We start from the raw sequence: 23181 nt of genomic DNA, 5'->3' as shown, positions 1-23181 counted from the left end.
ACATAACTTAATGCAATAAACAAAATTCTTTTTACTTCAAATGCTTGCCCAAATCATAGACAATAATTTTAACTTTAGAGGAAGTAACTAACATTCAAGTTTTTAAGTGTGAGACCAAGATTTACTTATTTAAATCACAACTTGGGTTTCATATATGAAGATGAATCGGATTCAAGTGTACACTCTCTGTTATTGTTAACCCAGACTTTAAATTTTCAAATGTCACATATATCTTTCATTATTTGCGGATTTATTTCCTTTATGAAGTAGTCGAATGAATCAGCTCACCCTTGACTGTAACAGAATACTGTTCGGTGACTTGTGACAGACGGGGTTTTAACCTCTGACAGCGAGATTCATTGTGGAGCGAGAGCCAATCATAGATCCTGACGACACTTGTCTCATCAAAGTTGGAATATAAAAAGCCACTTGGAATACAGTATAAAAGATTCACTGGGGTGGCAAGTTGTCTCTCAGACTGTACAGGCTCTAGGATTTTGCTTGGCATTACTCAAAAGCAAAACAAAAGGAAAAGGAAGAAATAAGAACGAGGAAAAAGAGTGTGCTGACTTTAAAATCATGCAGAGACTGCAAATCTGTGTTTATATTTACCTGTTTGTGCTGATTGTTGCTGGCCCAGTCGATCTAAGTGAGAACAGTGAGCAAAAAGAAAATGTGGAAAAGGAGGGGCTGTGTAATGCATGTATGTGGAGGCAAAACACTAAGTCTTCAAGGATAGAAGCCATAAAAATTCAAATCCTCAGCAAACTTCGCCTGGAAACGGCTCCCAACATCAGCAGAGATGCTGTCAGACAACTCTTGCCGCGGGCTCCTCCGCTGCGGGAGCTGATCGACCAGTACGACGTCCAGAGGGATGACAGCAGCGACGGCTCCCTGGAGGACGACGACTACCACGCCACCACCGAGACGGTCATTGCCATGCCCGCCGAGAGTGAGTAGCTGGGTGTGTGGCGCGGGGCTCGTGTCGGTGGCAGCTGGTCCGGGCTCCCTTCCCAGGCCGCCGCCGTGTGGGAGTGGGAAGGAGGATCTCTGTCTTTGCAAGATGTCACGGAGCTGAGCTGAAGGACGCAGGAAGCTGCGGCACCATCGGCCTCGCCGGAGAGCTCAAAAGCCAAAAGGAGATGAGGATAAAACGCCTGCGTGGCGCTCACGTTTCGCTGCGTGTGACAGTGGCGCCGGGCTTGCACCCTCGCAGCGCGGTGGCCGCGGTGGCAGTGCCGGGTGCCAGGCCCGAGGGCTCGGCCGCGGGGGGGGGGCTCAGGTCGCGCTGGTCGCCCCGGGCCAGAGGGCTCAGGCCCGGCCACGGCCCGCAGTGACCCCCGGGGCCCACACCTGCTGCCTGGCCCGCGTGCCCCCACCCCCACACGGAGGGGGGTAATTCTGAGACACACCACACTGGAGAGCAACAACAACCAAAAGGGTTTTTAAAAATGTACCGTATCGGGAAGACCAGTGAGGAAGTGCAGGCGGTGCAATGACAGCCGCAAGCCGAGTGTCACGAGGTGCCACGGAGCGAACACGCCACGGCAGCCGGGCCGCCACAAGGCCCACCTGCACCTGGGGTGGCGCGCACCTGCTCGGAGCCGTGCACACCTGCCGGGAGCCGTGCACACCTGCCCGGAGCTGTGCACACCTGCTGGGAGATGTGCACACCTGCCTGGAGCTGTGCACACCTGCTGGGAGATGTGCACACCTGCCTGGAGCCGTGCACACCTGCCGGGAGATGTGCACCCCTGCCCGGAGCCGTACACACCTGCCGGGAGCCGTGCACACCTGCTGGGAGATGTGCACACCGGCCGGGAGCTGTGCACACCTGCCGGGAGCTGTGCACACCTGCCTGGAGCCGTGCACACCTGCCGGGAGCTGTGCACACCTGCCTGGAGCCGTGCACACCTGCCTGGAGCCGTGCATACCTGCCGGCCACTGCACCCCACCTGCTGGGATGGTGCGGAGGCTCCCAGCTGGAGGGAGCTGCTGCCCTGCGCGCCTCACCTCCCAACGGCGGGCTGTGCACGCCCCGGGGCACCCCAGGGCCCTCCCGGCCCTGCCCGCCTCAGCTCCCAGCCCTCAGCTCCCAGCCCTCAGCCCCCCAGCCCCCAGCCCTCCCGGCCCTGCCCACCCTCAGCCCCCCCAGCCCTCCAGCTCTCCCGGCCCTCAGCCCCCACCCCCCAGCCCCCCAGCCTCCCAGCCCCTCAGCCCGGCCCAGGCCCAGCCACCCTCAGCCCCAGCCCCGCTCCTCCGGGGCCCCCACAGCAGAGCGGCTCGTTCCCTCTAATCGGGGCCCAGGTAACCCAGGCCTGGGGGAAGGGTTCCTTCCTCCAGACTGATCGGTACAGCTGCTCCGAGAGCCTGACGACTCAGATTCCCAGAGAATTCTAAGCAGACGGTCCTCCACCGAGTCCTGGTTCTCTCTAATCACCATCATTTTAAGATTCCACCCCCCCCCCAACCCCGGTCGTTCTTTAGTGCACTTCACGCTAACCCCGGATCCCTGGGGAGGGAGCAGAGACCTCCGAAAAAGCTGAAAAAATACGTATCTGAAAAAACTCTGCAAAGCTGGAACAATTATTTTCTTTGATATTTTTCTGATTTATGAATGAAATTCTGCATGGTTTTTCACTTTAAAATATGCATTCACTAGTCCAATGGGGACAAAAGGCTCACCAATTAACATAAAGGGACTTGTTGATTTTTTTTATGAGAAATAATTTCAATGACTATTTTTCTTTTCTTTTTCGTTTATAGCTGATCTTCTCATGCAAGTGGAAGGAAAACCCAAATGTTGTTTCTTTAAGTTTAGCTCTAAAATACAATATAATAAAGTAGTAAAGGCCCAACTGTGGATATATCTGAGACCCGTCAAGACTCCTACAACAGTGTTTGTGCAAATCCTGAGACTCATCAAACCCATGAAAGACGGTACAAGATATACTGGAATCCGATCTCTGAAACTTGACATGAACCCAGGCACTGGTATTTGGCAGAGCATTGATGTGAAGACAGTGTTGCAAAATTGGCTCAAACAGCCTGAATCCAACTTAGGCATTGAAATCAAAGCTTTAGATGAGAATGGTCATGATCTTGCGGTAACCTTCCCAGGACCCGGAGAAGATGGGCTGGTAAGTGATAACTGAAAATAACATCTAACCACAAACATTGTGACATTTTTATTCATCATGTGAATGATAATAGTGGAAAATCACTACCCATCTCCTATGCTCAGAAGCCAGACAAAGGTATCTTACCCCAATGGTAGCCCTGTACCCAATAAAAGTAGGTGTCTAATTTCATATCCCTCTTGATACTTTTATTTTGCACGAGGATTAAAAAACAGTTATGCCACAGTCATTAGCTTCCTAGGGAGTTCTGTCGAATTAGAGATGAAATATGAAGTGCTTTTCATTGATATGCATGAATAAAAACATGAAATACTCATTGTGGATCCTACTACATCCCCAACAGATTAAAATTTCCTTTTCTTCAGAAGAATGCCAGATGTGTTGAGATTTTTTAGTTTAAATAAGCAAAAAAAACAAACTTGAAAAATTATGATTAAAATAAAATGCTTTTTTAATGGCAGTTAGCTATGGTACTTTTAGGCTTACATCTTACTAAATATACCACTTAAGGTCCCGCATGATAAATATGTTTATTATTTTGCAGACTGTTGAATGCACTGATGTGTATGTAGCATACTTTGTGAATTACCCCTAACAAAATTTAAATTTTCAGGCTATTTAGGCCTTGTCACCTAGCTTATTTCTAAGCTTCTAAGCTGCCTTGCCATTTCTGTGCAAGGGTTTACTTAGGTAATGCCAACTCATTTACTATCAGGCCAAGCAGATTGACAATACTTCACATATTATAAAAATTAATAAAAACCATTTAAAACCTTAGCATAAATTTAGAGTTACTCACTCTCCTGGCTTACCTCTGCTTTCACAAACTTATTTAACATGATCATACTTTTTACTTCCATATAGTGACCTCATTTAGAACAAAAGATTATGCTTGCAAACAATAAATGCTATCTTTTTAGTTTTTAAATGGTCTTGGTTATAAAGAGTAGATGGTAAGTCAGATCTACTTTAAATAAAAACATGTTCTTTAAAGGATTACATAATTTTCCAAATGGTTTATTTTTCTTTGAATATGCTACATAAAATGTGATTGACTCACAAAATGATCTGTTTTTTTATGATATTAAATAACAATCACCAGGTCTATTTTTATTTTGATGTAGGATAAAAACTATTATTAATTATTATTAATTATATTAATTAATTAACTATTAATAATGATTTAATCACCAGGTCTATTTTGGTTTTGATGTAGGATAAAACTATTATTAATTAATTATTATCACTTAATTATTTAAGAAAGTGTTTTTTTACAGGTAGCATTTTAATGATCAAAGTTGGTCATGTGACAGAAGTTTTAAGTATCATTAAACAGATTATTATTATTAAACACATTAAACATAATTATTAATGATACATTCCTTGGATTTTTCCATATAAATGGAAAAGTCTCAAATGCATCAAAAGACTGGGGCAAGGGAGGAACTAGCAAATTATCATTTAAATATATGAACAGAAACATCTTTCAGTGAAAGAATAAAGTGAAATATTACTGTACCTTCTGAATCTGTCCCTCGCTCTCTTAGAGTTTTCTTTCCCACTCGATATGCATAAATGCACCACCTTCATTACCCTACCTTTCTTTTTCCTATTACAATCCATATAGTGCTGCAAGGTAACTTTTTTGTTCTGATTTTAATAGCCAAGTTTCCCCAAGTAACGACCTAGGGAACAGAGGATGGATGAATATAGATCTATTATTCCAGGCGTCACAGACATACTTAGCCAACATATTTAATCAGGAGGAGAGAGAACTAACCTCTTTCTTCCTCTGTCCTGTCCTCCCTCCTTTTCCCCTCTCCTCCCTCTGTCCCTTTCTTCCCATAAATATTTTTCGAGCATCTATTATGTGCCAGGCATTCGGATACTCAAACTGGGGAAAACAGAAATCGAAAAGACATAGATGTGACCACAGGGAATTAGAGTTGGTGCTATATTCATATGAGCCACAAGGGAAGAATCAAGCCTAGTGTAAACAAAAATTCCTCAATGCTGTGTCTTTAGAAAGTAAATGTGGTATAAGCAAAATGATTAGTTTCATCAATAATGAGTTCTTGAGGTAGGGAAGTGTTTCAGGACCTCTTAATATTACTGATTGCTCTTTTCCTTTTCACACAGAATCCCTTTTTAGAAGTCAAGGTGACAGACACACCAAAAAGATCCAGAAGAGATTTCGGGCTTGACTGTGATGAGCACTCAACAGAATCTCGGTGCTGTCGTTACCCTCTAACTGTGGACTTTGAAGCTTTTGGATGGGATTGGATTATTGCACCCAAAAGATATAAGGCCAATTACTGCTCTGGAGAGTGTGAATTTGTGTTTTTACAAAAGTATCCTCATACCCATCTCGTACACCAAGCAAACCCCAGGGGCTCAGCGGGCCCCTGCTGTACTCCCACAAAGATGTCTCCCATTAATATGCTATATTTTAATGGCAAAGAACAAATAATATATGGGAAAATTCCAGCCATGGTAGTAGATCGCTGTGGGTGCTCATGAGATTTATATTTGGTTCATAACTTCCTAAAATATGGAAGGCCTTCCCCTCAACAATTTTGAAACTGTGAAATTATATACCACAGGCTATACGCCTAGAGTATGCTACAGTCACTTAAGCACAAGCTCAGTATAGGGGCTAAAAGAATATATGCAATGGTTGCCATTTAACCATCAAAATAAATCACACAATAAAAAGTCTTACTGATTTCCAGAGTTTTTGAACGAGGAGATCAAATTGCATTTATGTTCATATATATAAAGAACACATCCAGGTAAAGGAAAGCAATTCTCCCGTGTTCTGGTGAATTAAAGGAGTTTATGCTTTAAAGTCTATTTCTTTACAGTATCATTTAATATCTACAGAAAAAAAATCTATATGTAGTATTGGTAAAATGCAGGATTGTTATATACCATCATTTGAATCATCCTTAAACACTTGAATTTATATTATATGATAGCATACTTGGTAAAATGAAATTCCACAAAAATAGGGATGGTACATCGTTTGCAAGTCCCCATCCCTATTATGATCTGCACAGTACATTAACAATCCATGCCGATGGTGCTAATACGATACACTGAATGGCTGATGTTATCAGGTTTATCGAATTAAGAAAACATTCAGTAAAATTTTAAGTTTCTCCTTTCTTAAGGTGCATTTTCACACACCTCCCAATGGGGAATGGATTTTCTTTAATGAAAGAAGAATCATTTTTCTAGAGGTCAGCATTCAATTCTGTAGCATACTTGAAGAAACTGCATAATCTTAAAAGGCAGCCAAAAAAGTATTCATTTTTAATCAGAATTTCAAAATTGCAGCCTGTCTTTGCAACATTGCAGTTTTTATGATAAAATAATAGAAATGACTGATTCTATCGATATTGTATAAAAAGACTTCGAAACAATTGCATTTATATAATATGTATACAATATTGTTTTGTAAATAAATGTCTCCTTTTTTATTTACTTTGGTATATTTTTACGGTAATAAGGACATTTCAAATTAAGTATTAAGGCACAAAGACATGTCATGTATCACAGAAAAGCAACTGCTTATATTTCAGAGCAAATTAGCAGATTAAATAGTGGTCTTAAAACTCCATATGCTAATGGTTAGGTGGTTATATTACAATCATTTTATATTTTTTTACATTTAATTAACATTCACCTATGGATTCATGATGGCTGTTATCATGTGAATGTGAAATTTCAATGGTTTACTGTCATTGTATTCAAATCTCAACGTTCCATTATTTTAATACTTAAAAATGTTATTAAACATACCAAAATGATTTAACTATATTATCTGAAATGCAAAATAATAAACTGATGATATCTTAACAAGAATTGTTAATTTTATTTTATAATTCGATAATGAATATATTTCTGCATATATTTACTTCTATTTTGTAAATTAGGATTTTGTTAATCAAATTCATTGTACTTACGACTAAGTGAAATTATCTCCTATGCCTAATGTGTAGAAACAATATAAATTATATTAAAGTGTTTTCACCTTTTTGGAAAGACACAATGGTTTTATGTTATAATGTCTAATGCTGGATTTCTAATTTCACTTTACTCTAAAAGTCTAATGGTTTAGCATAAAAGTTTGGTTTAGGTAGGTCTGCTAATGGAGTTCTCATGAGTGAAATTTCTGTTAAATTGGTTCTGGTCAAGTTGCTTTAAATACACAAAAGCAAGGACTAGTTATACTTGTTTCATTCCTCTTTATCTTGACCTGAAAACTATTTATATGTTTTCATAGGTTCAGTTTCCAAATGCATTGCAGTTGGCAAGGGTATATAGTCCTAGAGTTACAAGTTCTACTAAAGCCACAGGGACACAGGGAAGCTGCATTTTTTTCTTAGCATTTAATGATACTGGCACATTTATCTGAGCTTTGGGGACACCAATTTTCAAACTGAGCTGAAAAACAATTATAAAGTACTTAGAAATCCTTAAGTGTAACTTTAGATATAATGTCTTTGAAGTGGACTCTCTTCACTACCCCTCATCAGCTTAGTAACTTAGTGATGAAGTAGTCACCAACTTTAATGGAAGAGGTTATTGAAATTCCAACTAGTGTATGGTTCCTAAATAAGTAATTTATAATTAAAGCCTCAATGGTATTGCAGCAATTTATACTCATACAAACTAAGTGTAGTACTTTTTCTAGTTTTAATACTGATACGTTTAACATTGACGAATCTGGGGCTGTAAGGAGGTTGCCTATGAGCCAAGACCAGCTATGGTGATGGGGTGAGGCCACTTTGAGTTACAAAACACTAGATGCTACTTCTTCAAGGGCCATGAATATACCTGATCCAAAAGTCCGGGTCAGGAGGCCCATTAATGTACCTTAGGCTCTGGAAGACAAATAACTGGGGACTTTCACCTCTAGGGTGTAAGGAAGGAACACCCTAGTTTTCTAAGGACCCAGTAATAGGACTCCCCAATCTTTAGTCACCCTTCCCATGCAGCCCCAGGATCTCATCACCAACTTCACCATGTGGTGGCCCTCTTTGAAACCCATATGACCATGAAAGAAAGCATCGGGATCATTAGTAAATCATACTAACTTCTGAGATGTTCAGAAAACATCATGTAAAATTCAATGCGGTGCATCATTTTTAATATTCTGACTGTTTCATAATACTTCTCTGACTTCCCACAAACCTATACTAGTTAAAAATACATACATACATACATATAAAAACAAAAACCCTCCCAAACTCTACAGTTCTTTTTGAATTCAAGTTGGTTTTTGCACTTTTGTATAGAACCTTATTTCTTAAAAGAAGAAGGCAGTAATTTGATATTGACAGTAATTAAATTGGAACTAAATTACTCTATCCCAAAAACGAGAACAAATGTATTTCACTTTCAACCTTGACAGACACATTTTAGGATGTCAATGACCCTTTTAGAATCTGTTGAAAACTAAAGACAGTCTCACCAGAAGAAATAAAACTCAAAACTTTGCATATAGTTTCAGGGAATTTAGGGCCTTTGTAGAGTGCATTCATCGAATCTAGTTCACACACTCTTTTATTTTTCTTCTTAAGACAAAAATTATTATTTACGAAGTAATACAACATATTTATGATGGTTGCTTCCCAATTAATGAGCTTTAGTCATTAAACAATCTGAGTGTTGGGAAAAGAAAACAAATTTCAAATCAGCCTGGATGTCTTAACATGGTTAAAAACCCTACTATTTACCAAAATATTTTGTTCTTAAAGATCATCCAATCACCAACTGGCACCTCCGTGATAGATTAAACTAGATGACTAAATAAAAAGGACTTCAAAGTATGAAATCGGGGATGCCTGGGTGGTTCAGTAGTTGAGCATCTGCCTTTGGCCCAGGGCGTGACCCCGGGGCCCTGGGATCGAGTCCCACATCAGGCTCCCTATGGGGAGCCTGCTTCTCCCTCTGCCTGTGTCTCTGCTTCTCTCTGTGTCTCTCATGAATAAATAAATTCTTTTTTTTTTTAAGTATGAAATCAGATTCTTTTTATGTGTTAAAAACAAAGTCAGGATGTCATCAGGGCTACTGATGTATGAGGATATAAGATGATAATATTTATTGAGCACTAGATTTGTGCCAGGCACTTCTGTGACATGCTCAGCATGCAAAACATTATTGTTCCCAGTTCACAGAAGAGAACTTTGAGGAATTGTGACAATGGGAGGCATCTCAGTGGCCAGCCTGGACGTGAACTAAGAGCAGTTTGACACAATGATTCATTGCTCTAGTTAACAATTCTTCACCAAGCCCTAACAGAAGAGTGAAACTGTATATTTTTAACGTTTATATTTTGTAATATATCCTTATTGGATTCTGCATTGGTTTCTGCAAAAGGTTATTTGGCTGCATTTTAATAGGGGAGGGTAGAGCTGATATTAATGAAAAGGAAGATGAAGAGAGGGTGGTAAGCAAAGCAGAGGAATATGCACACAGATATGGAAATGGGTCACTGTCATAGGATATGAGACCTGGAACAGGCCAGGCCTTACAATCATCAAATTTACATAAGACAGAATTGAGGTCTAGGGAGAGGGATGCTCAAAGTTACAAAGAGAATTGGTTTGAGAACTGAGATAAGAGCTCTAAAATGCTTGAAAAGAATGCATGGTGGCTAAGAGTGATTCCAAAGGACAAAAGAGAAGAAGGATTCCAAAGGACAAAATGCAGGAAAGCTAAAACCAAAAACAGAAAAGCTCTGAGTCATGGTCTGTTAGCTGTGAAGTCAGAAGAAGACACTAAATGAATGTTCATAGGATTATCACAATTTACATCTATCTAAACAAATCTTTTATTGGCCTAGAGATTTACTTGGACAAAGAGACTCTAAGGGAAATCTATGGTTGTATGCACTTAAAACCATTATTTTATCGTATATAGTAATAAAAATAATAATAAGTTGATAATTAAGTTTTCAAAGAGCTTTCACATTAATGATGTAATTTTATCTTCATAATGCTGAAAGTTAAGTATTATCATTGTCATACTCATTTCATAGAGTGAACTGAGGCTAAACAAAATTAATCAAATTATCCAAGGAGACAGCATCTATATTTATATATTAATTATATAAGAAGTAGAAATCCAGATCAGTTACACTTTTTTAATCATTCATTCCAATATTACCTATTAAAAATGTAGCATGATAAAAAAAATTCATTTAAAATATCAGATGCTCACTTTTAAAAATAAGACACGTGAATACTGACCTATAACATAATTAAGAAATTAAACCATAGTCTAAAATGTGATATGCAATCAGGACTTGCCTGGCATGTGATGAATAGTGTTGAAATTTCATTCCCATGGTTATTCAGTTTGAGTTTACATACTACAAAACATATCAGAGTAAACTCTACTCATTTTGGTCATCCCTATGTAAGATTTCAAGAATGCAAAATGGTACCAAATTTAGCTCATTCATGTCTAGATGGGATTTTATAGAGAATGTCTTTGGAAAATGAATACATTTTAATTAGATTGCGTGTATGGTTTACAGCACAATTTTCTTTGTTGCCACTTAAAAGACTCAATGGAGGGAATATTTACATATAACTTCCTAGATTATCTATTAAAATAACTCAACAAGGGATCCCTGAGTGGTGCAGCGGTTTAGCGCCTGCCTTTGGCCCAGGGCACGATCCTGGAGACCCGGAATCGAATCCCACGTCGGGCTCCCGGTGCATGGAGCCTGCTTCTCCCTCTGCCTATGTCTCTGCCTCTCTCTCTCTCTCTGTGTGACTATCATAAATAAATAAAAATTAAAAAAAAACTCAACAAATATTATATCCTGTCAAGAACACAGGATACTCTTTTTAAAAAATATTTTATTTATTTATTCATGAGAAACAGAGAGAGAGAGAGGCAGAGACACAGGCAGAGGGAGAAGCAGACTCCATGCAGGGAGCCCGACGTGGGACTCGATCCCAGGTCTCCAGGATCACGCCCTGGGCTGAAGGCAGATGCTCAACCGCTGAGCCACCCAGGTGTCCCGGATACTCTTGAACATAAGATTTTATAATATGAAGCTGCCTATTGTATCTGACAGGCACAAAGCGTATATGTAATAATGACAGATAGCTCCCTAATAATCTGCTATAAAAGTTGAATGGTTCACTTCAGCTATGATTTAACATTACACTAAATATTCTTGATACAGAAATACACAGCTTCGCAATGAAGCAAAGATGTACATGTTTAGTTGCCACTGACTCCAGGTTTGGATCAGTATAAGATACAAAAAAAAATTAACAATGTAATGCTATTTTTTATGCCCCATAATAAAGATAATTTTAAATGAAATATACACATATATGTGCTTTCTTAAAAAAAACTGACTTTAACTAAATTTTATTAGTTCTACATACGCACTCTAGGTAAAATACTATTCATCAGATTTAAATTATAGATATCTAAACTATATTCCCAGATTCTGATCTTATGGAGCTCTTGTTGAAAAGGTCTCCTGAGAAGGAACAACTGACAAATTTGATTCCATTAATCATAAAGGTAAATTTAAACTAAAACCACAAATAGATTAAGCTACTAAATAACATATTTAATTTATTTTCCTAACCATTTAAGATTATTCTATTAAGAAATAGAACCATTCAAGATTATTCTATTAAGAAAACCTTTTTGCAATAAGCGTTATGCTCTTTTTTTTTTTTCTAACATCTTATGAAGGACCCTATTCAGAACAAAATTTGATTATGCGGTTTTGGCCATGGATCCTCCACAAGACTTTCCCAGATCCGCTCCCACGGACACTAACTCCAACTAAGAAGCCAAACGTCTCTTGGCTCTATTCCCGTGGAACTCAGAATTTTGGCATCCTCCACCGGCCAAAAACAAAACATGTCAATACAAGGACGTTTGCCTACATCATGACATCAGATCCTCATAATACTGAGACAGGATTCTGAAAGTAAAAATCAAGCATAAAACACCAATTTACTGAGCACACTGAAGTGACTGTGGGAGAAAATCCAAATTGTTAAATGGAAACAATCAGGCAGTTCATTGAGGCAACTACTTGGCTTCCAGCTCCAAGAATATCTTCCTGAAAAGCTTCATACTTCTCAGCAACTCAAGTAAAGGCATCGGTTATATGGCTGCCTGGACCCTAAATAAGGATTCTATTAAGATCCCTCAGGTCATCTTGGGCTCTGAACCAGGCCAGGGGTCATGAGATAGAAATGACAGTGAAAAGGGGTAGACAAGGGTAGTCCTCCCGATGTGTCAATGTGCCCTCGCAGCCAGCAAAATTGTCCCACGGACTAGAATCTACCCGGACCTGCGTCTTATAGCAAAACTAAGTTCTATTACAGCTCCAGAGTCAGAGTCTGGGAAGCTGCGTAAGATGGGTGGAAACCTAGCTAAGTTCCCATCTGCTCCTAGGTCAAGATGCATTTCTATGATTGAAACACCCAAAGTGGGGCTCTCGGGGAAGAGAGAGCCTTGCAACTGCAGGGCCAGCAGAGCTCCCCTCTTTGCTAATAAAGGTGGACAGACTATGAATAGTGAGCCCTGCCTCGCTTGATGATGTTTGGCCAAAGATTCCCGATCAATGGGCCAAAGACGGCAGCGTCATTTCAGGGCAGACTGAATGCCAGAGCCTGGAATCTGGCTTTATGTCTGGTAACACAACATATACTATGTTGACACGGTCCATATATTTGTTGACCAGGTACATTACCTGGTTAGTGTGCTTGGCTCTCCTATATTCTACTCGGCTTGACAAGAAATAAACCCCTTGTGGGACCTTGGACAAGAAACAGCAACATTTATTTACGAGAAGAACGCATATTATATAGATAATATCATGTCCATTTTTAAAGTGAAGAAGTTGGGCCCAGAGACGCTCATGACTAGTAGGTAACTAAGACAGGTGCACACACGATGAAAGAAATACACATACAAATGTAGTGGTGTAGCATTTCAGTCATTAGTTCAGAAGTGAAAAAATATGACTTTCTAATTATTGCAAATCTGATGTCAGCTTTTACCTCAAGTCCCCTTGTGCTATGTCACCACTTCCACTTTGTAGATGCAACACTGTAATGTCAGTGGTAACCACTCTAATAATACTTATCAGCCCTCTGGATCTCACTCAGAAAATTATGCACGATATCCCTCTACTCTCAAATTTCCAAACTCAGAGGAGGATTGTAATGTGTGTCTCCTCCTGTCCAACTCAGCCTAGGAGGTAGGACTAGTGACTGAAGCTTCTCTTTTCCCTTCAAATTCACTCCCATCATCCCCTCATGAGGTCTTTGTGTGAGATGTAGTAATAGGGTGTGGCTAAGTCTGTGTACTAACCCTTTATATTTCATACCTAACCCCCAGGCTCCTGAACTTACAATTTTGCTAAGTACTTGCTATCTTTTTTTTTTTTTCTTTTTTCTGATTCTGATCTGAGAAGTACCCTCTGGGAAAAATGTAACCTTTTCATAAATCACAGTGTTCATTCGTACTGATAATAAAATGTAAATTAAAATTACTTACTATCCTTTCATTTACAAATGAGGTACATTTTTACGTTAATATCTAGTGTCGTTAGTAAGGATGATCAGAAATGAACACTCCACACATCGCCTGATCTATTGCTTTCCGATATCTAACAAAACCCTTAAAGGTTCTATAAGTACAGTGATTTTGTTTCTAAAATTTTAGCCATAAAAAAGGAAGGTGTGTACATTTATGTAAAATCACAATCTCATTATTTTTAAAAACTGGAAATAACATATGTTCTAACAATAAGTATGGTTACATTGATTATAGATTTTCTAACAGCACACTCAAATTTAAAGACATGTATGTGAGGGGCGCCTGGGGGGCTCAGCAGTTGAGCGCCTGCCTTTGGCTCAGGGCGTGACGCCCTGGGGCCTGGGATCGAGTCCCACGTCGGGCTCCCTGCATGGAGCCTGCTTCTCCCTCTGCCTGGGTCTCTGCCTCTCTCTCTGGGTCTCTCATGGATAAATAAAATCTTCAACAAAAATAAGTAGGCATGTGTGTGTATAGATAGATCCATGATATGTGTGTATACACACACATACTTATTTAAAATGCTTTCATATGTAAATAACAGAAACCCCAATCCAAATATGGCTAAAGCAGTAGAAAATGTATTCATATAACTCTACGGGAGGATGTAAGGCGACTCCAGGTACAGTAAGGTCAGTAGCTCAATAATATCAACGAAGACCCAAGTTCCTCCCACCTCTCACCAAGTGCCTGTCACACTGCTTGCTGGGCCCTCAGGCTCTCGCCCTTTGGTTACAAGGCAGCTTCCGTTTGCACGTCCGTGTAAACCAAAGGAAGGGAGCTACGTGTCCTGTGTGTGCGTGTGCGTGTCTGTGTGAAATTCTTTTTTTTTTTTTCTGTGTGAAATTCTTTTGCGGAATCAAAGGATACGATATCCTTAATTTTAATAGATGTTGCCCATTTGTACTCTGTAGAAGTTGTACCAATTTGTTTCCGTTAACAGTGTGCGAGATTACCTATTTTCTCACACCCTCTTCATTCCTATTTCTAGTCTGATAGGTAAAAAAAAAATGGTATCTGATCATGATTTTAATTGCATTTTTCTTATTTTGAGTGAGATTATTAATCTTTCCATGTTTAAGGGTCATCTGTATTTCCTTTTCTGTTAACTCTTTGCTTTTATCCTTTGCTCATTTTTTATATTAGGTTGGTATTTTTTTAAAAATCTATATTAAGAAATTAGCTACAACTATTTCAGATTTTCATTTGTCTTTGGACTGTGTGGGTTCTTGTGTGTGTGTGTTTTAATACAGAATTCAAAATATTTGTATGATGTCACATATTTTAGTCTTTCTTTATGGCATTCCATTTTTTGTGTCATACTAAGTATGACACATACTCAGACTAGTATACTAGTCTCTGTACTCTAGAATGTATCTTATATTTTCTTCTAATATTTTTATGACTTATTTACTTTAAAAATCTTTAATCCACCTCAACTCCATTTTATCACAGTGCCCAACTTATTTGTCTTCAGATGATTATTCATTTATCACCATTTATAATACCATCTTTCCCACGACAGTGATTTGAAATGTGGAATGGTGTGTAACAGACATTTATCCTGACAACATGGATCTTTAGATCCAAAAAGTTATTTTCATAAAATGCAGCAATAACACACGATGCCTAAGGGTAAAATCAGGAGCCCTCTTGAAGTCTAACCACAACCAATATAGATGAATATCACCAATAATTGTCAGTCACGGTGTTTCTGTCCAGTCCAGAAATGACCAGCTGCAGCCCTTCTCTATTTCATTTATTCTATCAATAATTTTAAGTCTTCTGTTGTTGAGTGTTACTCTGCTTCACTGAGGGGTATTAGGTGTGGGGTATTTAGCCCACAAAAAGAGGAGGGCATGAAAATAATTCAGGGGATCCCTGGGTGGCGCAGCGGTTTGGCGCCTGCCTTTGACCCAGGGCGCGATCCTGGGGACCCGGGATCAAATCCCACGTCGGGCTCCCGGTGCATGGAGCCTGCTTCTCCCTCTGCCTGTCTCTGCTCTCTCTCTCTCTCTCTCTCTGTGTGTGTGACTATCATAAATAAATAAAAATTAGGGATCCCTGGATGGCGCAGCGGTTTGGCGCCTGCCTTTGGCCCAGGGCACGATCCTGGAGACCCAGGATCGAATCCCACGTCGGGCTCCCGGTGCATGGAGCCTGCTTCTCCCTCTGCCTGTGTCTCTGCCTCTCTCTCTCTCTCTCTGTGACTATCACAAATAAATAAAAATGTAAAAAAAAAATTTATTAAAAATAAATAAAAATTAAAAAAGAAACCTTTAAAAAAAAAGAAAAAATAATTCAGAATGTCTCTGGTACTTTGTCTCTGAGACGACATCAATCCTGGTCACACTGGTGTCATACCAGATTTACCCAGGGAGTCCTAGATACTACGGCAGGAACTGAGAAAGGAGAGAAGAAGCGTAAGTCGTGGCTCTCACTCAAGGAACTCACAGTCTAGTGTAAGCAGAAAACTAAACAAATTTAACAAAATGGGACCAACGGTTTACACAGGGTGCTGTGGAGGGGACGGGAAAGTCACTGCAGCCATCCTGGGAGCTCATTGAAGAGGAGGAGGAGGAGATGATGCTAGCAACATCTTTAATAATGAATGAAAGGTTGATGGATGAGTAACGAGAAGGAATAAATGAGGGAGAAGGAAGAAGCACATTCCAAAACAACCCCCTCTCCCCTCACACACACACACACACACACACACACACACACACACACACACACACGCATGCATTAAACAGCAGATGCCTTCCTGGTCCTGTGGGGATTCCAGATTGAAGGACAGGGCCTCAGGCAGTGACAAGCTCTGAGGCTCTAAGGGTAAATGAATCAGTACAGGCCTTGGTAGATCTTTTTAAGGACTCAATTTAGATGTAAATTTTTAAAACCCACTTCAAATAAGGTATTTTAACCTTCTTTTTGTCCCAAGGTCCCTTTGATATCTGATGAAGCCGTATACTCCTTCTCAAAATAATGCTTTAAATTATAATTATAAACATATTTTGATTGTGATATAATAAAAGCTGATAGCACAAAATCTTAATAAAATAACAATACCTAGTAGTGAGTTGAATAACATAATTTAAAAGTAGCGATGAGCATAAATGAGGTATGTGTAAAAACTGCTATTTGACATGAAATATTTGTGATTTATGTTGGTGACATGGTCGCCGATATCATGAATACTAATTACTAGTCTGGAGGAAAACTGATGATGGTCTGAATATTAAGAGCTAATTTTAATTGAGCAATCACTATATTGCAGGCACTGTTTAAAATACTCTGTAAGATGATCTCACCTACAGAATGAGGGTCATTATCAATCTATATTTAACAGGTGAAAAAAACCTGAAGCACAGAGAGCTAAGGAACTTCTTTCAGTTCACAGTGAGTTAGTAGAACCAGGTTTGGAACTGAGGTGGTTTGACCCCAGAACGACACTCTGAGGCAGTAAAACTAGTGGTAAAGAAAGTATTCGAGGCATGCAAGAAATGGGGCGAACAAGACGTGGCGGAGCAGGAAGACAACGGACCTACAAAGAGGCCGAGATAAAACGGAGGCAGTGTCAACATGTTCGACCCCGATTTTTTCCCTTCTTGGTAGTTCTTGCCCCTCGTCTCCCAGGAGGCTTTTGGTTCCTTAGGGTAGACCACAGGCTAAGCTTCATTGCTCTTGGGAAAGTAGCGAAAGCACTAACTAGGAAATTGGGATTCGATACAATTTTTTTTTTCTAGGCAGAAGAAGGAGAAAGACCGAGAGTGAGAGAGAGAGAGAGAGAGAGAGGGAGCATCCAGGCGTGCTGGCTCCCCGCTGGGGTCAGAACTTGGCGGACCGACCCGAGTAAGTAGAGGAGACGAATCTGAGAGAATCAAAGGATCCGGGGCTTGAGCCCTGATGGCTGCGTAGCGGGACAGGTAAGAGACGAGATGTGCGGGACACCTGCTGTGCTTGAGGATGGTCTGCAGCTAAGGCGAGCGGGGGAGGTGGCAGGGCCGGTCGGGGTCACAACTCTGGGCACAGCCTTCCCGAGCTCCCAGGCGGCTTCTGAGGGAGCGTCCAAGAGCCACGGGGGCCTGCAAGGGCTGAATGGGCCGCTGGGCGCAGATGGGGTTGACAAAGTACGGGGACCCCATAACGGGAGGCGGCAGTCGGTCCCCGGCAGTCATGGCAGCACACCTGGGCGAGGGCCGCCTCCGGCACCAGGGGGCCCGGTGGAGCGGAGGCCGCGCTTCGAGGAAAGCACAGGCCCTTAGACCAAGCCAAACAAACCGACTCAACAAGGAGCCTGAGAGCAAGGAGCGCAAAACCCCTCTGACACGTAATGATGGGAACATGGGGGAGCTTTTCTGCTCCAGAGTCCTTTAGATGAGCAGATTTAGGGGTGACGGAGAACGCTTCCGAAGCGAGAGATGCTTAAACTAGTGTAGGAGCCCCCCTCAAAACAAACTCTTTTGGGTGATGTCTAATTTATTTTTATTTTTTAAATTGTGGTTAAAAAAAAAACATGACATAAAATTTATTCTCTTTACCATTTTCAAGTGTGTCCATTTTAGGAAGGTTAACTTTCCTATTCACATTATACGACCGAGCTCTAGAACTTCTTCACTGTGTAAAACTGAAACTGTAGACACGTGGAGCAACTGCCTCTGTGCACCCCGTCCCCACCACCACTGCCCCCTGCAGCCCCAGTCCCAAACCATTCTACTTTGTGCAAAGTTTAATTACTTTATTTAATTAATTCATTTATTTTGAGTAGGTTCCGTGCCCAGTGCAGAGCCCAGCACAGGGCCTGAACCCAAGACCCTGCGATCAAGACCTGGGCTGGGATCAAGAGTCGGACACCCAGCTGACGGAGCCACCCAGGCACCTCTGAGTCTGATTACTTTACATACCTCATATAAATGGGTTAGATTACTTTAGATACCTCATATAGATGGAATCATACAGTACTTGTCTCCAAAAAAAACCTCCCCAATTTTTAACTGGAAAACAGAGAACTTTCATGAGCAAGTCCGATCATTTTCCATCGGTAGAAGGAGTGAAGGTCTTTGCAAGATGAGATCAGTTTAAGGGTGTAAAGTCCGATCTCTTCAATCCCAGTCTGTGACTATTAGGACCTAGCCCTGCTGGATCAGGGTCACAGCAAGGAACCTAAGGGGAAAAGAGACTCCTCAGACTCCGGAGCTTGATTCGCAGGCTCAAGAGCTATGTGGATATCAGCTGAGCCCTGTCTCCTAGAAAGCCAACTTAGCTCCACTATGACTTCTTGGTTCTTTCAAATGGCTCTTCCCGTCCAGACGAGTAGCTGCAGGTATTCCTTCCACTCTGATTCTGGAGCCTATTCTCTAAATACGCCCTCTATATTTAGGACCTGAGCTGTACCTGCCTTCTCCTTCTGAAAAGTCACAATACTTTGAAAATTCAGAGTCCAAGCAAAGGGGACATGCTCTTCCAAATGTTGCATAGCATTTCTTTCTATTTCTTTTTTCTATCTACAGGTTTCTGGCCCTCGCTTCAGGCTGACTTGGATCTCTAATCCGGGATTTATAATCATTCTATGGTGCAGATATAAGCTGTGTCTAAAATCCTGGGCATCCTAGACAGGTTCTGAATGACTACAGCATTTGGTGGAAATAAATATTACTGTGGGACTGTGTCCAGCTTCCAGTCTGGGTAGCTATGGCAAAGAATCATATCAAGTTTTAGAAATCCAAAAGAAATCAAGTCTGCTTACTCTGTGGGTAGACTTCAAGGCCGTCTGCTCCCTGGGGGTTGAGTCATTTCAGGTCTCACTGGAACTTTCTCCCAGTGCAAGGAATCATCAACAACATCCTTATCGAGCAGATATTTGGTATTTTCTGAAAGTAAAATGAGACCTTATACTTTCTTCGTTGACAGTTTAACTGCCGTGTTGTGCTATAAATTTCAAAGATGGTTATAATATGTAATTTTTTTTAAATTGCCAAAATTTGTTTAATAACATAGAGTATATTCCTGTGCACTCCCATCTCATGTTGGATAAAGCTTGCACCTTGCTAAAGCTGTCCATGTACTTGGTCTTCTAGGAAACTGTTCCAGCAGTTTTAATTTAATCTGTTATGCTTAAAGAGTGTACTAGATAGAGATCTAGTATAGGGCCTCATTGTCCATGGCACTTAATGGTAGTTGACAATGATATGTTAATAATATATCTGAATCTCTTCTATTCCATATCAAAGTAAGAAATAAATAAAGCACCTTTAATTTTCTAATAAAATCGAAAATACTTCATTGTCTTAAATCCAGGGTTTTTCAAAACTCTGATGACTAAAAAAAAAAAGGACTGTCAAGAATCTGGAACTCCAGACTTAAGCAAATTATTTCACCGGGCCAAGAGATAATGTCATAGGATGCCATTGTTTATATTTTATTTCCAAAATACTTAATGACAATGATACTTTTTTAATTAAAAATAAAAACTATTTTAATCCTACATATAAGTTTGTTTTTTTCAGGGGCAGTTTCATTTAACCAGAAAAATGAACGTTCTGGAATCTGTAATCTTGTAAGATACAGCCTGAGTTAAGCCCTGACTTTCCTAAATCCAAACACGCTGCAAAGATCAAGTCAGCTGTACTGCGCCATGGCCCACGGCCACATTGTGATTTTGGGAGCACATGGTTGGCAGGGCTGTACTGTGGTCTGTCCAAGAGAACTCTAGCCAGGATCTTGCCAGCAGTAAGCAGCAAGATGTCTTGATAGTTGCCTCAGTGAGTCTTATTGCTTTGAGGAATAAAAATAACCAAGCACTTGAGATCAAAGATTTATTAGTAACAGAAATTTAAGACTCCAAAACTTGGATAGTTTTCTTAGTTTGAAATTCCACACTAAAATTCACTGAATTTTTCACTGAAATGGTGAGACTGCTTGGGAAAATAGTTTGGCCATTTCTTATAAAAATAAGCAGACCTAAAAAAAAAAAAAAAAAGCAGACCTATTCTACGACCTAGCAATTCCACACATAGGCATTTTACCCAACCAAAATAAATACATATATCCACAGAAAAGCCTATATGCAAATGTTCAAAGTTTGTTTCACTCATAATAGCCTAAAACGGGAAACAATCTAAAGGCCACCGTCTATTGAATAAATAAATTGTGGTACGTCCATAAAATAAAGAAAAACTGAACAATTATCGATACACGCAACAGCATAGATGAATCTCGAAAGCTTTATATTAAATGGAAGAGCCAAACACAAAAGGTTCCATATTGGTTAAATCTATTTATATGGACATTCTAGACAAAGGCAAAACTCCAGGAACAGAAACAAATCAGTGGTCGCCCGAAGATGGGGGCGGGTAAAGAGACTGATGATGAAGTGGCGCGAGGGCAGAGGTTATAGTAGTAGAAATGTTCTATATCTTGACCACATACACAACTGTATATGTTTATTCCAGCTCTTCCAACTTTACATTTAAAAAGGGCATATGGGGATCCCTGGGTGGCTCAGCAGTTTAGCCCTGCCTTTGGCCGGGTGTGATCCTGGAGTCTCGGGATCGAGTCCCACATAGGGCTCCCTGCGTGAAGCCTGCTTCTCCCGCTGCCTGTGTCTCTGCCTCTCTCTCTCTCTCTCCCTGTCTCTCATGAATAAATAAATAAATAAATAAATAAAAGGGGCATATTATATAAGTTAGACCTCGGCGAGTCTGCCTTTAAGAAAATCTGGGGTAGGGATAATGAGGAGGGGAGCAGATGAAAGTAGGCTGGCCCTGAGCTAAAATGAGGGAAGCTGGGTGACGAGTCATGGGGGATGCACTAACCCACTGTCTCTACTTCTGAATATGTTTAAACTCCTTCACAATTAACAGTCAAAATCTTATTTTTGTACTGTTGGTTGCTAGGTGTGTGCTACTTAACATCTTCAGCCATCTTGCCCCACTTGGAGTGAAAAGTATAAAACTCATGAACTTCACACAACCAATCAAAGAAAAAAGTCCATTAGCTGATTTTCAACATGTGTACACAAATTAACCATGAAAACTACCTCAAAAGCCACGATCAGTAAAATTATAGGCAAGGTTCTTTTAAAATTAAGTTCACCAGAAGCAAATTACTTAAAAGTACCTCTATAGATATTTCTCTGGTCTTTTGAAATTCATCTGAGGAGACAAGACATGTACTTAAACACAACAAAAGTGAAAAAAAAAAAAACCCACAACAAAAATGGAAAGAATACTGCTGTAATTATTCGTTCAGTTGTTGGCTCACTGAACGTCTCCGGCACCCTACATGTTGAACGCGCCGCGCCTTCCCCTTTGGGGAGCCCGCAGGCACGGGGGCGGTAGCTACAGCACCAAGGCCAAGGGTGTGGAAGGAAGAATGAATCCCGCTGAGTGGAGAGTGGAAAAGGCTGGAGGGAGACGGGTGAGAAGACCGGAAAGGAATGTGTAGAGACGCTAAACCTGGAAAGATGAGCTGGATGTGTGCTCGGCCAAGACAGAGGTGTGGATGTGAGGGGCTGATGGGGAAGGAGGAAGGGAGCAGGGGAGGGAGCGCGGCCCAAGGAGATGGGCCGCAGCAGGCAAAGCTACGAGGGCAGAAGCAACGGCACAAAAGCAGCAAAACAAAGCTGAATAATTCATCCATAATTAGCTCAATCTGTTATCGTCTAGTCGATGAACTGTGAGGTTTATAAATGCATGATGCTAATAAATTCACGAATCTATTCCACAAATAGATAAACTGGTTTTGTCTCATGGTCACAAGGTACGTCGGTAACTCCGGTCAGCTAAGTGTGCAAGGTGTGCTCCGACTTGAGGCCAACTCTGGGCTCTACTTGAATTTATTGCCTCTACTGGAAAGCCAATTTATATTTCGGGCCATATTATTTTTGCCTATCCGCGCACACATTTAAGATTCACCGTGTTTAGGCTTTTCTTAGCAAAGCGGAAGGAGGTGTAGAAGGGGAGCACAACTTACAGCTAAACCGCGAACTCCACGTAAGGCCTGAGCAGGGAGCACTTTGCGGCCGTTTCCTAAGCAGTCACGTTCCTGCTGGAGAGTAGAAGCTTGCAACCCACAAAATTATCAGGTTATTGTTAAAAGTTGGCTTCTTCATTCCACCTGGCTAAAAGCGTGTTGCTGGTGTGGTTCGGGCTGAACGCCCAGGTACGGGCCTACGTACCGCCACGATCCTTTACCGAAGGAAAAGAAGTTATTCGTACTGTCTGATACCAGTGAGGAGCCACACGTTTCTTCTCCTCTCCTCTACCCGCCACCAGCTAGGGAGGGTTGGATGGACTTCTTTTATTTATGACTGCCGTATCCAAAGCCATGATCATTATTTAATTTATTTATTTGAGAGGAGAAAGAGTGCGTGGTGGGGGGCAGAAAGAGAGGAAGAGGGAGGGGGAGGGGAACTCAAGCAGACTCTGTGCATGGAGCTGGC

The 23181-nt window shown here is 40.9% G+C and overlaps 2 protein-coding genes across 35 annotated transcripts in view; one reads left to right on the top strand and one right to left on the bottom strand.

The window, feature by feature from the left end:
• C37H2orf88 (chromosome 37 C2orf88 homolog) overlaps positions 1-23181 on the bottom strand; it is a 228880-nt gene that overhangs the window by 105568 nt on the left and 100131 nt on the right. For all 34 annotated transcript variants that reach the window (XR_005385035.1, XR_005385032.1, XR_005385039.1 and 31 more), the window contains 3 exons: positions 19486-19609; positions 613-1124; positions 289-510 (listed from right to left, as the gene is read on the bottom strand). The gene's annotated coding sequence lies outside the window, so the exon portion shown is untranslated. The remainder of the gene's footprint in view (positions 1-288; positions 511-612; positions 1125-19485; positions 19610-23181) is intronic.
• On the top strand, positions 580-5660 carry MSTN (myostatin). The gene is made up of 3 exons (NM_001002959.1): positions 580-952; positions 2767-3140; positions 5280-5660. The coding sequence occupies exons 1-3, from the start codon at positions 580-582 to the stop codon at positions 5658-5660; spliced, it is 1128 nt and encodes a 375-aa protein (NP_001002959.1).

The sequence above is a fragment of the Canis lupus genome, chromosome 37, assembly GCF_011100685.1.
Source record: "Canis lupus familiaris isolate Mischka breed German Shepherd chromosome 37, alternate assembly UU_Cfam_GSD_1.0, whole genome shotgun sequence".
In the NCBI taxonomy this organism is placed as follows: Eukaryota; Metazoa; Chordata; class Mammalia; order Carnivora; family Canidae; genus Canis; species Canis lupus.
The sequence above is the reverse complement of the archived record's forward strand: the minus strand, read 5'-3'. Positions and strand labels throughout refer to the sequence as shown.